The 15270-nt window shown below is 41.8% G+C and overlaps 1 protein-coding gene across 1 annotated transcript in view; it reads right to left on the bottom strand.

The window, feature by feature from the left end:
* MINDY4 (MINDY lysine 48 deubiquitinase 4) overlaps positions 1–15270 on the bottom strand; it is a 110246-nt gene that overhangs the window by 74615 nt on the left and 20361 nt on the right. Inside the window, exons 4-5 of the mRNA XM_061198649.1 lie at positions 13126–13372; positions 6711–7144 (exon numbers count right to left, since the gene is read on the bottom strand). Coding sequence (XP_061054632.1) covers positions 6711–7144; positions 13126–13372 — 681 coding nt within the window. The remainder of the gene's footprint in view (positions 1–6710; positions 7145–13125; positions 13373–15270) is intronic.

The raw sequence follows: 15270 nt of genomic DNA, 5'->3' as shown, positions 1-15270 counted from the left end.
CTACGGAGTTAGTGTCAGAAGGGCCTGACTGCACGTATATTCATGTTCTCTGACATCTCAGCAGGTCACATCCTCCACCTGCCCCCTCTCCCAGGACACATGCTCACTCCCCCACCCCCAGGTGTGACTTCCATGGCCATCCCTAAACCTGATGTTGCAAGGCCCAGCAAAGGCTCCCAGTAGCCACCTTTCCTCCAGCTTCATTAGGGCTGAGTGATGGAGCATGTGCCATGCATGCGAGCCAGCTCTGCTGTCATCTCACTGTCCCTCGTCATGTTTTAAAAGAATTACATATGCACACGCCTCTCTCACCTGAAGAGTTCACAGGATCTTATACACACTAGGTCTCAGACCTATGTTTACTGTATTGAATGAAAAAAACAAGTGATGGGCAGACAAGACTGTTGGAGGGGTATTGGGAAGGGCAGGAGGTAGGTAGTTTTATCAAGTGGGATTACTTTGGCCCTGGTTTCAAACCAAGGCTGCCACATACAGTTGAGTAGTATGTGCACTGCACAAAGCTGCCTAACTGAGGGGATGAGAGACTGCTGAAATCCAACCCATATTCCATTTGCCAAACCGTGAGCCCTTAGGCCTGCATCTACCCAGAATCTTGACAGGTTCCTTTAATTCTCTGTGCCTCAGTTTCTTCATCTAAAATGGAATAATAATTGCTGGGGTGGGAGGATGCTTGTTCTCAACTCCCAGTGTCTCCTGGGAGTTTGGAAGGAGTTCTACTGGTCTACCCTGTAGACCTTTATTCTCTTCCTTTTTATTCACTCCATCCTGAGGGAGGATGTGTGACCTGTCTGACTGGTTAATTTGGGAAAGAAAGGAAAGAGGGGCATTAGGCTCAGCTGCACGCTTTCTCCTCTGGGAGTGAGCTGCTCTTCTAGGGGCCGGACCCTCCCACCACATGGCCCTGGGCCTGAGATGAGGTGGGGAAGTCTGTCCAGCTCTGGGCCCACCAGGCCTCATGATTTGCTGTGTCTCCTACCTTCCCTTTATCAATCACAGAGATGATATGTATTTTACCCCAATCTAGTTGATATCCTTTGTTTTACTTGGCAATTTGTTCAGAACTCAGGAGGAGAAGAATACTATTTAATGAGAACCTCCCCCGCCCTGAGAAGAAAACCAATAATATCCACCTGAATGGATTATCGTAAAGAGCAAATGAGATAATACACACATGTGCTTAGCATGGTGCTCAGCATATAGGGAATAAGTAGTGGGTAAACAACAAAGCTCCCAAAACATTTACTGATATAAAGATCAACACTATTATCACATGTTAAGCACTCCTGGTCATACTTCGCCTCGTCCTGAGGGAGGGGTCTGTGGCAGCACATTTACCTGCTACCTTCCTCCTCCTCTAAGACAAAGTCTATACCATCTTTCAAGGGCCTAAGAACTGGTCTAAGGCCACAGTGGTTATAAAGGGCAGAGGTGGTTTGCCAGTCCAGGTCATCAGACTCCAGAGCCCATTTCAGGTTATGATAGGTGCTGTGATAACAATAAAACAGGCTAGAGGTGAGTGGGTGGAGGTGAAGTTAGTCAAAGAAAACCACTATGAGTATAAAACACCTGATTGACAAGAAAGAGACACTCATGAGATGGTTTGAGAGCAAGGCCTTTACAGCAAAGGGACAAACCAGTTATCCCTCTTGTAGAAATATGTTAGACATGTTGGGTGAACAGGAAAAAGGGCCTACATAAAGAATAAAGATCTGTATATAGCTATGTCAATCCTGAAAGAAAGGAGAAGTAGGGAACTGACCCTACCAAGATACCAGGTTATAACTACAAAGCCATAGTAATAAAAGCTATGATCATGACCAATGAAACACAAGAGAGAGCTAGTATATTTTGTGCATGGCTGCAACCTTAAAATATTGTTAGATGGTCATGATTCTTTTAAAATATATATATTAAATATTTGTTTAATGTAAAGCCAGTCCTACCATTTCTAGTTTAAAAACTAATAAGTAGATAAGGCTGTTCTCTAGAGTGTCTCTGTGGATACCCTAAAAGGCACCAGGATGGATTATGATTTCTGATGATTTCCTGTATAAGGTCTCTGCAATTTTGCAGCAATCGTAATTAGAAAAAGGAATGGGGAAGAAGTTATGAATCTACAGCACTGTTATTGCACTGGCTGGACAATCTATACAGGAACTTAGAAAAGAATCAAGGCAGCTCTATAAATCAATGGGGTAAAGAACAAATTGTAGAGTAGGTGGTGCTAGGAAAACTGTCTTACTATATGGAGAAAAATAAAAGTGAGTCTTTCAACCTAACAAATACAAAAGATTAAATACCTAAATGTGAAAGCTAAAATTACAAAATTAATAGAAAAAATACAGGAGAATACCATTGAAACCTAAAGGAAAGAAAGGACTTAATAAAGAAAAAATGCGAAAATGCAAATCGTATGCCAAACAAGAGATTGATTAATTATGCCAAAATTAAGAATTTCTGTTCAACAAAGGAAAAGATATTTTACAAAGTCTAAAACTAACAAAATTAATATCTACCAAAGGAAAATTAAATCCTCTTTGGAGGAAGGTAATGTTAACCAGAGCCTCTACAATTATTCACATGCAATGTCTGGAATTGAATCAAAATTATCAGAAATGGAAAGAAACAGGACGAAATTATCAAAACCCAAAAGAAAAAAGACAATATCAATAGACCTATAGGTGATCCAGATATGGAAGTTACCAGACAGCAACTTTAAAATGACTATGAATAATGTGCTCAAGAAAATAAAAGATGGAGAATCTCACAAAAGACTGATACCTACTTTTTACAAAGAAACAGAAATTATAAAACTGAAAAATAACTGAAAGTAATAATTTATTATATATATTTAATAGCATGGCAAAAGAGAAAAAACATGAACCAGAAGATAGAGCAAGAGAAAATATCTAGATTAAAGTACAGAGAGAGAAAAAGATGGAAAATATAGGAAATAATATTTTTTTTAAACCCTATAGAACACAGTGAAAATATCTAGTAATATATGTATAACTGGAGTACCAGGAGAGAAAAGAAAGGATGGGATAAAAGCAATATTTGAAAAGACAATAGACAATAATTTTCAAAACTGATGAAAGGTATCAACCCCAAACTGAGGAAGCTCTACATATACTAACGGAAACGTCAAAGAAAACCATGTCTAGGCACATCATAGTAACACTGTTGAAAATTAAAGAATGAGAAGAAGCAAAAAAAAAAATTAAAAAGAAGCAGTCAGAGGTTAAAAAAAAGACACATTACCTTCAAAAGAGTAATAATAAAAAATGTCAACTTATTTATCAACAGAGATAATGGAAGACTAAGGTAAGATAATGGAATTAAATACTTAAAGTGCTGAAAAGAAAATATGCCACCAGTCTAGAATTCTATACCCATTGAAAATATCCTTCAAAAATAAAGGCAAAATAAAGACATTACCAAACAAAAACTGAAAAAAAAAATTTATTGTAACATACCTGCTAAAGAAATACTAAAGAAAGTTCTTCAAGCAAAAGGAAAATGTAAATGCAATAATTATTCCAACTAAAACAAAAAATTATCAGACTGGATTTTAAAAAATCCACATATATGCTGGTTATAAGAGATAAGCTTTAAATATATACTAGACCATAAAGAAATCTCAACAAATATCAAAGGATTGAAATCATACAGAATATATTATGACTAAAGTGGAAATAAGCTAGAAATCAAAAACAAACAGATAACCAGAAAAATAGCCCAAATGCTGTGAATTAGTCAATACATGTCTAAATAGCCCACAGGTCAAAAGAATAAATCACAATGGGAATTAGAAAATATTTAAACTAAATTATATGATTATATAATTTATTAACTTCTGGGATACAAAGCACTACTTAGAAGGAAATTTGTAGCCTTAAAAGATATTACAAAAGAAGAAGGCTGAGGTGGGTAGAAGGTGGGAGAAATGGGTGAACTGGTTTTGTTTTGTTTTGCTTTATTTTATTTTAGTTTAAATAAATTATAGTAATTATTTTTTAAAAGGGTGAAGGATCCTGGTAAACCCCACAGGCTTTTGGTTGACACCTTTAAATATAAAGCTACAGAATGGATGAAAGTAAAAAGATGGAAAAAAAGATATACCATGAAAACACTAATCAAAGGAAAGCTGAAGTAGCTATACCTAAATAGACATTAAGGCAATAAGCATTATTAGAGATGAAGAGAGATTTCGTAATGATAGAAAAGTCTATCCGACAGGAAGCTATAAGAATTCTATATGTATATGCATCAAATAACATAGTCACAAAATGTATAAGCAAAGTAGGCCCAGCTTATCTATGGTCACAAAGGGAGTTAATACACTCTATCTGTTTAGCTTGCCTTGCACTACCAGTGCCTAAGTGCCTGGCACATATTAGGTGCACAGTAAATGACTTAAGAAGCCAGTATTACAAACCAGGATGCCTAATACTTCTTATACCCACCCCTGCAGAAATTCTCCAAGCAAATTACTAGTGCTTAAAACATACACAACACACACAAACAAAAACACAATTACCTAACTAGTACAGGATGGTGCTTACAGGCATGATGGGCTTTGGACTCAGAAACACCTAGGTTCATATCCCAGCTCCTTCACTTCCTGGCTAGGCAACCTTGGGAGTGATAACCTCTATGAGTCTGTACTTCCTCATCTGTAAATTGAGGAATAATAATACCTTCTTGCAGGTTTTTTCAAGTATGAAATAGAATAATATATGAAAAGTGCCTAGTATAGCATCAGGCACTAAGTAAACTCTCAATTAATGGTAGTAATTAATATTAATGACTATATATAAGAAATATTGAAAATAATCCTGAAATAGCAGTCAAGAAGCCCCCTAAAAATTAGAATCAGAAATGCCCAAAGAAGAAGAGGAGGAAGAAAAAGAGGAAGAGGAAGGAGGAGAAGAACAAGAAGGAGGAGGAGGCGGCTGAGAATCAATAATTTAAGATAAAATAGAAATAAATAATAAAATAAAATAGAAAATAATAGCAAATTAAACTCAAAGAAAGCAGAATGAAAGAAAGAATAAAAGTAAGAGTGGGAATCAATTAATTAGAAAACAAACTTACAAAGCCAAAAGTTAGCTCTTTGAAAAAAGCATATAATTCATAACCCCCTAGTAAAACTGGCTAAGAAATAGAACACAAATTACCAGTATCGGGAATGGAAACAGAGGCATCCCTGCAGATCTTACAGACTTTAAAGTGACAATAAGAGGATATTCATAATTCACAAGGACACATGTACCCCAATGTTCATTGCAGCACTATTTACAATAGCCAGAACATGGAAACAACCTAAATGTCCAAAGACAGATGAATGGATAAAGAAGATGTGGTACATATATACAATGGAATATTACTCAGCTATAAAAAGGAATGAAACTGGGTCATTTGTAGAGATGTGGATGGACCTAGAGTCTGTCATACAGACTGAAGTAAGCCAGAAAGAGAAAAACAAATATCGTACATTAACACATAAATGTGGCATCTAGAAAAATGGTACAGATGAACCTATTTGCAGGGCAAGAATAGAGACGTAGACATAGAGAACGGACATTTGGACACAGGGTGGGAAGGAGAGGGTGGGACGAATTGGGAGATTAGGGTTGACATATATACACTACCATGCGTAAAATAGATAGCTAGTGGGAACCTGCTATATAGCAAAGGGAGCTCAGCTAGGTGCTCTGTGACAACATGGATGGGTGGGATGGGGGTTGGGGTGGGAGGGAGGTCCAAGAGGGAGGGGAGATAGGTATACGTATAGCTGATTCACTTCATTGTACAGCAGAAACTAACACAACATTGTAAAGCAATTTTACTCCAATAAAAAAAAAATTGTGTATAATTGCACAATTTTATATCAATAAAGTTAAAATATAAATTAAGTGGTTAAATTCCTTGGAAAAATACAACTTGCCAAAACTGACACAAGAAGAAATAGAAAATTTTAATTAAAAAAATTTTTTTAATTGAATCCACAATTTAAAACCTTTTAACTCAATGCTCAGAAGCCTTCTCCAGAAAATTCTCCCAAATATTTAAGGAAGAAATAACACCAATCTCACACTAACTCTTCAAGACCATAAAAAAAAAGAGGGACCACTTCTAGCATATCCTGGACACCAAAATCTGACAAGGCTGTTGTTACAAGAAAGGAAATTTGCCAGCCAATCTCCCTCATGAATTTATATACAAAACCCTACGCAAAATATTAGTAAGTCAAATCAAACAACATATACAAAGATAATGCGTCACAGTCAAGGGTGGTTCATTCCAGAAATGTAAGGTTGGTTTAACATTCAAAAAACAATCAGTGTAGGGATCACCAAGGTCTACTGTGCAAGAATGAAAGCGAAGGACTTAGGATAGGGTTAAAAAAAATTGCCCCAGAGGAGCGTTGTGGGAACTGATTCACCACCATACCTCTGGCTTCGACGCATCTCTTGTACCATATCAGGCTGACCCTTGAGAAGAAGAAGAGCCAAAGAAACCCCCCACACACAAAGCTTCCTGGTGTGTGCACTCTGGGCTGCTTTCTCCTTGGTGGGGTGACCATCATCACCTCCCCTACTTCACAGCCTCGCTCGGAGAGCCCAAGAAGCCACGCGGGACTGAATGGTTCTCCGAAAACCATCACCTGGGCACAGCACACTCACCTGAGGGCTGGGGACTGGCTCCCCTGCCGTTTGAACACTCTTTCCAGCCTCTCCTGGGTCGTCGGGGCATTCCCACTGGACAAGGAGAAATTCAAGGCAGTCCTGTCGGCCTCTGGGCCGCTGTCCACGGCTGGGTTGCCCTCTGAAAGGTCTCTCCACCGGCCGCTCCCGCTCTGGGAAAGCCCTTTGCCTGGCAGGTGAGGAGGGCTGCTGGGCGAGGCTCTCCGCTTTTCCAAGGTCAGCTGGCTGAGCAGGCCCAGGGTGCTCCTGGGGGGGGAGGTGGTGCTGGAAGCCGGGCCCTCCTGCGGGACAGGCGGGGGACAGGCTGGGGTGTGAGCAGACAGCTCGGGCGCTTGTAGGCTCCCCTCCTCGTGGGGTTGAGTCGTGCTGCTCAAGGCCGGGGACTGCCTCAGCGAGCGTTTGCGGAGGGAATCCTGAAAGGAGCAAGGACAAAAGCAGCGGTGAGGATCCCCTTGGAGGGAGGTGAGAAAATATCCCACGTCAAGCATTTACCCATGATCTTCCCTCCCCCAGGAATGTCTTTCCCATCCTCAACTCCTTCTCTTAAAATCCTACCCACCCTTTGAGGAGACACGCAGGGGCTACCAGTTCTGTAACGCTTTCACAGCACCCCACCCACATAAATCCCAGGAGCATGCCTCGGTCCCCCCCCCATACCCCTTACAGAGAGCTCCAGGGTCAGACCTGTGTTCTAATTCCCGTGTCACCCCCTGCCAGCCGTGTGCTCTGTGGCAAGTCATTGAACTTCTTTGTCCCTCACTTCCCCACCTGCAATATAACCTGTCCACAACCCGCTATCAATAATTCCTAAATCCCAAAACCCCTAAAAAATGAACATTTCTTTTGGAATCCCATAGCAAATTCTTTTTCATTATTATGAGGTAGGTTGCTTGCATTCTTGGGTTTTTTTGTTGTTTTTTTTTTTTGGTTTTTTGGGCCACGTGGCTTGCGGGATCTTAGTTCCCAGACCAGGGATTGAACCCGGGCCCTCAGCAGTGAAAGCACAGAGTCCTAACCACTGGACCTCCAGGGAATTCCGTTGCGGTCCTTTTTTAAGTGTGAATACTCATATGTTTTGCTGCAGAAATGTTTTGTTTATGGGGTGCTACTCCAAACCCTACTGCAGGCGTTCTGTGGTATGTGGTTTATGCATTGTATTTCCTTTCTGAAGTTTAAAAACAAAATCTAAATTCCAAAACACATTTGCTCAAAGGTTTCGGATGAGGGATTGGGGACCTGCAGTGCCGATCTCCCACAGGACCATGGTGAGGACTAAAGGAGAGACCCAGACCCATGTAAGGCACCAGCACAGAGCCAAACCCTGCACAGCAGCCAGCAAATATTACTTACTGCTATGCATCTTTGCCCCTGTCCCCAATTACATATGGCCTTAACCCTTCCTGCCAGTAGACCAGGTGATGGAGGCCATTCTTCCTTCAACTCTGGTGTCCCCAGAGCTCCCAGCCCAGTGACCTATACATAGTAAGCAATGCTTACTTTTTGAAATGAAGGAATTTCAGAGGAGTCAACAGAAATGTCCTCTCCCACTAGCAATCATTAACCAATGAAATGAGAACTCACGTTGTTACCAATCTGAGGTGGAGGAGTAGGGGTAGGGGACAAAAATACACCTGCTGGGCTCTTCCTGGGTTTAAAATTCTGGACCTCTCAGCATTTCCAGAAATAATCCTGAGCCAAATTGTAAAGCCTGTGCCGGAAAAAGAACAGCTAATTCTGTCATATTCCCGCCCGGTGGAAATTACTAGGCACTATAAACCTCCTCTGAAAGCCACCCAGGGCATCCCTTGCCACAGAACAAGGAAAACATTAGTCAACATTCCCAAGGAGACCCAAACTTCCGGCTAAGGGCAGGGAACCCAGCCTCTTACTCATTCTTCAAAAGTGCAGAGCTGATCTAGCAAAAAAAAATGATGCCATACCTAGCAACCTTGCTCTTTTCTCTTGAGCAACCAATAAGTATGGCCAAGGTACTCAAAGGCCCACAGAACACCTTCCAGAAAACCTGGGGAAATTCTACCTCTATGTCCTTCACAGGATTCAGATACCCCAGGGGAAAAGAACACCTCCAAGAACAATCACTTCTCCTTTGGGGAGAAGTTTGCAGCAATCTCTCAGCAGTAAAGCGGGTACAAGCCATCTTCCTTACACCTCAGTTATGAAGGGTTCTGAACTGCACAGATTTGCTGATTAGAAAGTCATGATAGGACAGGACCCTAGCGTTCATCTGGTCCACCAGTTCCCAAAGTGCAGTCCACCGACCTTACAGGTCTATCCCCAAACCCTTTCAGGGAGCTCAAAATTATTTTCATAATAATAATACAACATGATTTGCCTTTTTCACTGTGTCCACATTTGTACTGATGGTGCAAAGCACTGGTGGGAACAACTGTTGGCTGGCCCTTAGCACGAATCAAGGCAGCAGCACCAAACTTTACCAGTATTCAAGGTATTCAATACCACTTGCAATAAAAGTAAATAAGTGAAATACTAATTTCACTTAAGAATGTCCATGCTGAAGCATAAAAAATATTGTGTTCAATCTTGACCCTATGTTATACATCTCTTTAATAGTCTGTGTGACAAAATGGGAGGTATATATAAACATTCTGCGGGATGCAGAGGATGAAGGCTGTCACCAGGAGAAGCACTTATGCAGCCATCTGAGTTGTGAGCTAAACTTGCTATTTTTTTCATGGAACAATTGACAGATGAACTATGGTTATTCAGTATTTGAATACTGAGTATTGAGTATTTGGCAGGCATTTTCTTGAAAATAAACTGAGCCTGTCACGTCAAGGAAAATAAATGATACACTGTTGCCAGTGATAAAATACAAGTCATCAGGTAAAAATCAGAATTTGGGAAAACTTGTGTTTGCCACTGTGAACTGGAGGGCTTCTCAAAAACTTTCTGATAAGTTGAGTAGTGACATCAACAAATGCAATTTTTTATGTGTTTTTTCTGTATATTGAAATGTGTCAACGTTCAGAAGATCCATATAACCTAGTAAACCAATAATTTCCACATGACCCAATGCATCATGTTACTAAACCATGCAGTGGTAAAAGAGTCATTCAAAGTTCAAGACAAACCAGTGGAAACCGATACGTAGAAAAAGTTCATTGGGATGGTTTCAGATTCCACATTAAGAAACAACTTGTCTAAACCCTCAGAATGGGAGAAAATATTTGCAAACAAATCAACAGACAAAGGATTAATCTCCAAAATATATAAACAGCTCAAGCAGCTCAATATTAAAAAAACAAACAACCCAATCAAAAAATGGGCAGAAGACCTAAATAGACATTTCTCCAAAGAAGACATACAGATGGCCAAGAAGCACATGAAAAGCTGTTCAACATCACTAATTATTAGAGAAATGCAAATCAAAACTACAATGAGGTATCACCTCACACCAGTTAGAATGGGCATCATCAGAAAATCTACAAACAACAAATGCTGGAGAGGGTGTGGAGAAAAGGGAACCCTCTTGCACTGTTGGTGGGAATGTAAATTGATACAGCCACTATGGAGAACAGTATGTTTTAAGGAACAGTATGGTTCCTTAAAAAACTAAAAACAGAATTACCATATGACCCAGCAATCCCACTACTGGGCATATACCCAGAGAAAACCATAATTCAAAAAGACACATACACCCCAGTGTTCATTGCAGCACTATTTACAATAGCCAGGTCATGGAAGCAACTTAAATGTCCATCAACAGATGAATGGATAAAGAAGATGTGGTCCATATATACAATGGAATATTACTCAGCCATAAAAAGGAACGAAACTGCGTCATTTGTAGAGATGTGGATGGACCTAGAGACTGTCATACAGAGTGAAGTAAGTCAGAAAGAGAAAAACAAATATCGTATATTAACGCATTTATGTGGAACCTAGAAAAATGGTACAGATGAACTGGTTTGCAGGGCAGAAACTGAGACACAGATGTAGAGAACAAACGTATGGACACCAAGGGGGGAAAGTAGCGTGGCGGGGGGGTGGGGGGGTTGGTGGTGGTGGGATGTATTGGGAGATTGGGATTGACATATATACACTAATACGTATAAAATAGATAATAAGAAGCTGCTGTATAAAAAATAAATTAAATTAAAAAAAAAAAAGAAAAGGAAAACCAGATATCTCAAGTTAAGGAATTTAGTACTTTTCTGTGTATGGGAAGATGCAAAAGTCAGGGCTCACTGAAATCATTCCTTTGATGCGCACCTCAGCTATCTGGGGTCAGCATCCTGTGCTTTCTCATCCTGAGTCTCCTCAGGGTGCGCTATGCAGGGGTTGGTGGTGGCTGCAGTGTCTGATGGTCGGCATGCTATTTCTATGCTGAGTTCCCTCAGGGCTCACCATCAGGCAGCTGTAGTGTGATGGCTTGATGGCTGCAGCATCCTTTGTTTACTGAAATGGCAGGCAACATTTTTTTTCATTGATAAGGTGTGTATTCAAGGAATGGTTTAAATGAACTCAGACTCTGCATCTTCCTGTACAAAGAAAAGTGCTAACTTCATTAACTTGAGATGTCTGTTTTTCTTTTCTTTTCCTTTCTTTCTTTCCTTTTTTTTTTTTTTTTTGGGCCACGCCACACGGCATGTGGGATCTTAGTTCCCCAACCACGGATCAAACCCACACCCCCTGCAGTGGAAGCCTGGACTCTTGACCACTGGACCACGAGGGAAGTCCCTGTTTTTCTTTAATTAACAGTAATCTTTTGATGTTCCTACTAGCTGGTTTCTTGCAAAAACTCCTGTATATCCTGGCTCCTCCCCTACCTCTTCAGAGCAGTCCCTCAGTGTTATCTGAGAGGCTGTCTTCCAGGCTTAAGTCCTCAGCAAGTCCATCAAATAAAACGTAATTCTCAACTTTTAGGTTGTGCATGTTTTTAATCAACAGAACAATGACAGATAACTATACTTGATCTAGACCCAAAGCAGGTTGTTTTTGAGGGAACACCCAGCTTTGTGAACTGGATAAAAAAAAAAAAAAAAAGAAACAACTTGTCTAGGTTTGGTGTAATATTAAAAAATACCCCTAGGGGCTTCCCTGGTGGTGCAGTGGTTGAGAGTCTGCCTGCCAATGCAGGGGACACGGGTTCGAGCCCTGGTCTGGGAAGATCCCACATGCCGCGGAGCAACTAGGCCCATGAGCCACAACTACTGAGCCTGCGCGTCTGGAGTCTGTGCTCCACAACAAGAGAGGCCGCGATAATGAGAGGCCCGCGCACTGCAATGAAGAGTGGCCCCCACTTGCCGCAACTAGAGAAAGCCCTCGCACAGAAATGAAGACCCAACACAGCCATAAGTAAATAAATAAATAAATAAAAATACAGATTCCTAGAGTCTATTCCCTGAAGGTCCAATGTATCAGGTCTGGAGTAGGATATAGAAATAAAAAAAAATTAAAAAAAAAAAAATACCCCTAGTTTTCTGAAAAGACTATTAAAATACTTTTCCCTTTCCCAACTGCATGACCATCACTGAGCCATGAAATTCCAGATCTCGAAGGGATCTTAGACACCTGGTCTAACAAACGAGACCGTGGCCGAGAAGAACAAAGACCTTGTCCAAAGATCTCACAGGACATAGGCTGAGGCAGGGAGAAGGTCCACTGCTTGCTGCTCTGATTCCAAATGAATTGGGAGAACAGTGCTGGCATTTGCAGCCACACCCACACGTAAACATGCCGCACGTGAGGGTGGAGGTGACCAGCGTGGACACAGATGACCTATTTTTGGTTGGCTTAGGCTCCCTGATTTGACTGATACTCTACTTTGAGTGTGGCATTTGACCTTCCTTTGTTTTTCTGTTTCTCTTCCGTTTTACAAACCCCTTTTACATTCATTCTCTCCTTTGGTTTAGTCTCCCACCTGATGGGACCCTACCACGGCCCCTCCTTAAGGGAGACTATAAAACATCGGTGTTAAATTTTTAGAATTTTTTAAAAACAAAACAAAACTATAAGGATTGGGATTTCTTTTTCCCTTTTCACTATCATGTGTTAAAAAATTAAAAAAATATGTCCTCTAGACTGGGATGGGTCCCCCCACTCCTGAATGGCAAAGATAAAGCTGGGTAGATGTGTTCTCACTCTGCAAAGGAATCCACCTGGTAACCACCTGGTTGATGAGATAGTTACACGGAAGGCAGGGGAGGTGATGAGGCCTACCCATGGCCCCAGAGAGCTGACAGTAGAGCCGGGGAGGAAAAAGAGGCCAGTGTCCTTGCCATCTACCACGCAGATCCTCCCTTCTTGAGCTGTCTCGTGGGGTACCCCCAGATAAACCCAGGCAGCCCCTTAAGCCCTGCCCGGTCCCCACTTTCCATGCTCATAATAATAGTAAGAGCACCAAGCCCACCTGTGGGGAGCTGGCGATGGGCCCGGCCATCATGCCTCGGACAATCAGGCCAGACTTTGGCCTGATCTTGTCTCCCATCCTCTTCGTGTCCAAGGAAGGCTCTGATGACTGAAGCTTGTCCATCTTCTCCCAAGCAGGAGCCACAGGAGGGCTTTCACCTGGGACAGTCTGCAAGGGCTTACTTTTGTGGGAGGCCCTTTTGGATGATGCAGAATTACCAAGTACATCCCCATTAAGATTGTCGTGTCTGCAAAAAAGGGATACTTCCATTAAAACAGATTCCCCAAAAGGAATCACTAGCAATGATGATAAATTTCACATTCCACAGGCACCCATAGCAAGCCCATTCACAAATCTGTGATGATTTCTAACCAGACTGTGCTTTATCAATAAAGGCAAGGAAAAGAAAATACTTTTATATCAGGGCAAGTCTGGCCTACAAAATGAGACCTGAAACAAGAAACAAAATCAGAGTCAATGACTGATGATAGGATCCCTTGAATCCTCAATAAGAAGAGCATCCTTGTTTCTCCCAGACGCCAGTGATTAAGGAAAACTGTAGCCCTTCAATACAATAGATCTCCCGTCCCATTATGGTATATATAGGGTTCGGTACTATCCACGGTTCCAGGCATCCACTGGGGATCTTGGAATGTATCCACCATGGATAAGGGGGGACGATGGTATAGTCATGAGAGGGGTGGAGCCCAGTTACTGCACACCATTGAGGGTGGTGGGTAGAGACCTTTGGAAAACCTGGCGTTCCTAGTTAAGGTTTAGTAAAGTTAGGCATGCCAACGGCTTCTTTTCTTGGGTTGCTTGGCATTGAAAGAGAGAGAGAGTAAGAAAGAAAGAGGGCGTGTGTGTGTGTGTGTGTGTGTGTAAGAGAGGGAGAGAGAACAAAAGAGGGTAAGAGACTGAGAGCAAAAGCAAGGAGTGAGGAAAAACAAGAATGAGAAAGAGACAGAGCAAGAGACCCAGGTAAAGAGGAATCCCACCTGTGGTCACTGAGAGCCCAGCACCCCTCCGACACAGGCTGGGCTATGCTCTACTATCGGACTCTGGCATAAAGAGGCATCGACATCAACTCTGTGCCAAGCTGCTTACCAAGCACTGGGTCATGCATGACGGAAGCGGTCATGTGTGTTATGATTGGAACATGCCAAGCAGAGGAAGGATCCGGAACCAACCCCGGGGAAATCTAGAAGGGCTTCCAGAGAAGGCAGAACCTGGGTCTGAAAGAATGAGTAGGCAGGAGGTAACCAGGAGAAGGCCCCAGGCACTAGCACAGAGTCCTGTAAAAGCAGGACATGCTCAGATGAGCTGGGGGAGTGGGGCGGGACACCTGCTGATGTGGAAAAGGCTTTGCAAGTTCTCCTAAGGAGTTTGGACTTTATCCTAAAAGTTACAGGGAGCATCTGAAGGCCTTTCAGCAGGGAAGAGCATGGTCAGACTTGTTTTGTGGAAATCTCACTCTATCTTAGGTCAAGGGTGGATTTGAGAAGATGACCAGGGGCCTGGAGATGAGAGAAGAGACCCTGGGAGATAGCCAGGGAAAGAGGTGAGAGTGTGAATGGAGGCCACTGTTGCGAGACAGAGAAAGGGGGGAAAGAGTCTAGCATCATTAAGGACACAAAAGGATGCAAAAATGATAGACAAGGAGGAGTCAAGGATAACACCCAAGTTTGTAGCTTGGGTAACTGGGTGGAACTCAGAAGCTTCAACCTCTGCATTGCTGGCTTTTTATCGGTTCAGAAGTATTTCATTTCCTAGCCAGGCAGTAAGTGTCTTTGAAGGAGGAATCATCTTTTTCATACCACCCTCATTTCCTTTCACATCTTAAGCCTTGAGTTAATTTTTTGGTGGTCCCCATCTTTTAGCAGCTTGACACCCAGACCTTAAGCTTTGGCTACCCTCAGGAAAGGAAATGTTTTTCAACAGAGCTGGAAGAAAACACCCTTTCCCAGGAAGTTAGACTCACTATTGGTGATGACATGCAGTGTGTTAAGGTTGTAACTTAACATAACTGCTCTCCAGTGCTGATCGTTTTGTAATGTATAAAATATCGAATCACTATGCTGTGTAACAGGAATTAACATAGTGCCGTAGGTCACTTATACTTCAAAAACAAACAAACAAACAAAA

This window comes from Eubalaena glacialis, chromosome 8 (genome assembly GCF_028564815.1).
Source record: "Eubalaena glacialis isolate mEubGla1 chromosome 8, mEubGla1.1.hap2.+ XY, whole genome shotgun sequence".
NCBI classification, from domain to species: domain Eukaryota; kingdom Metazoa; phylum Chordata; class Mammalia; order Artiodactyla; family Balaenidae; genus Eubalaena; species Eubalaena glacialis.
This window is presented reverse-complemented; position numbering and strand designations above follow the sequence as displayed.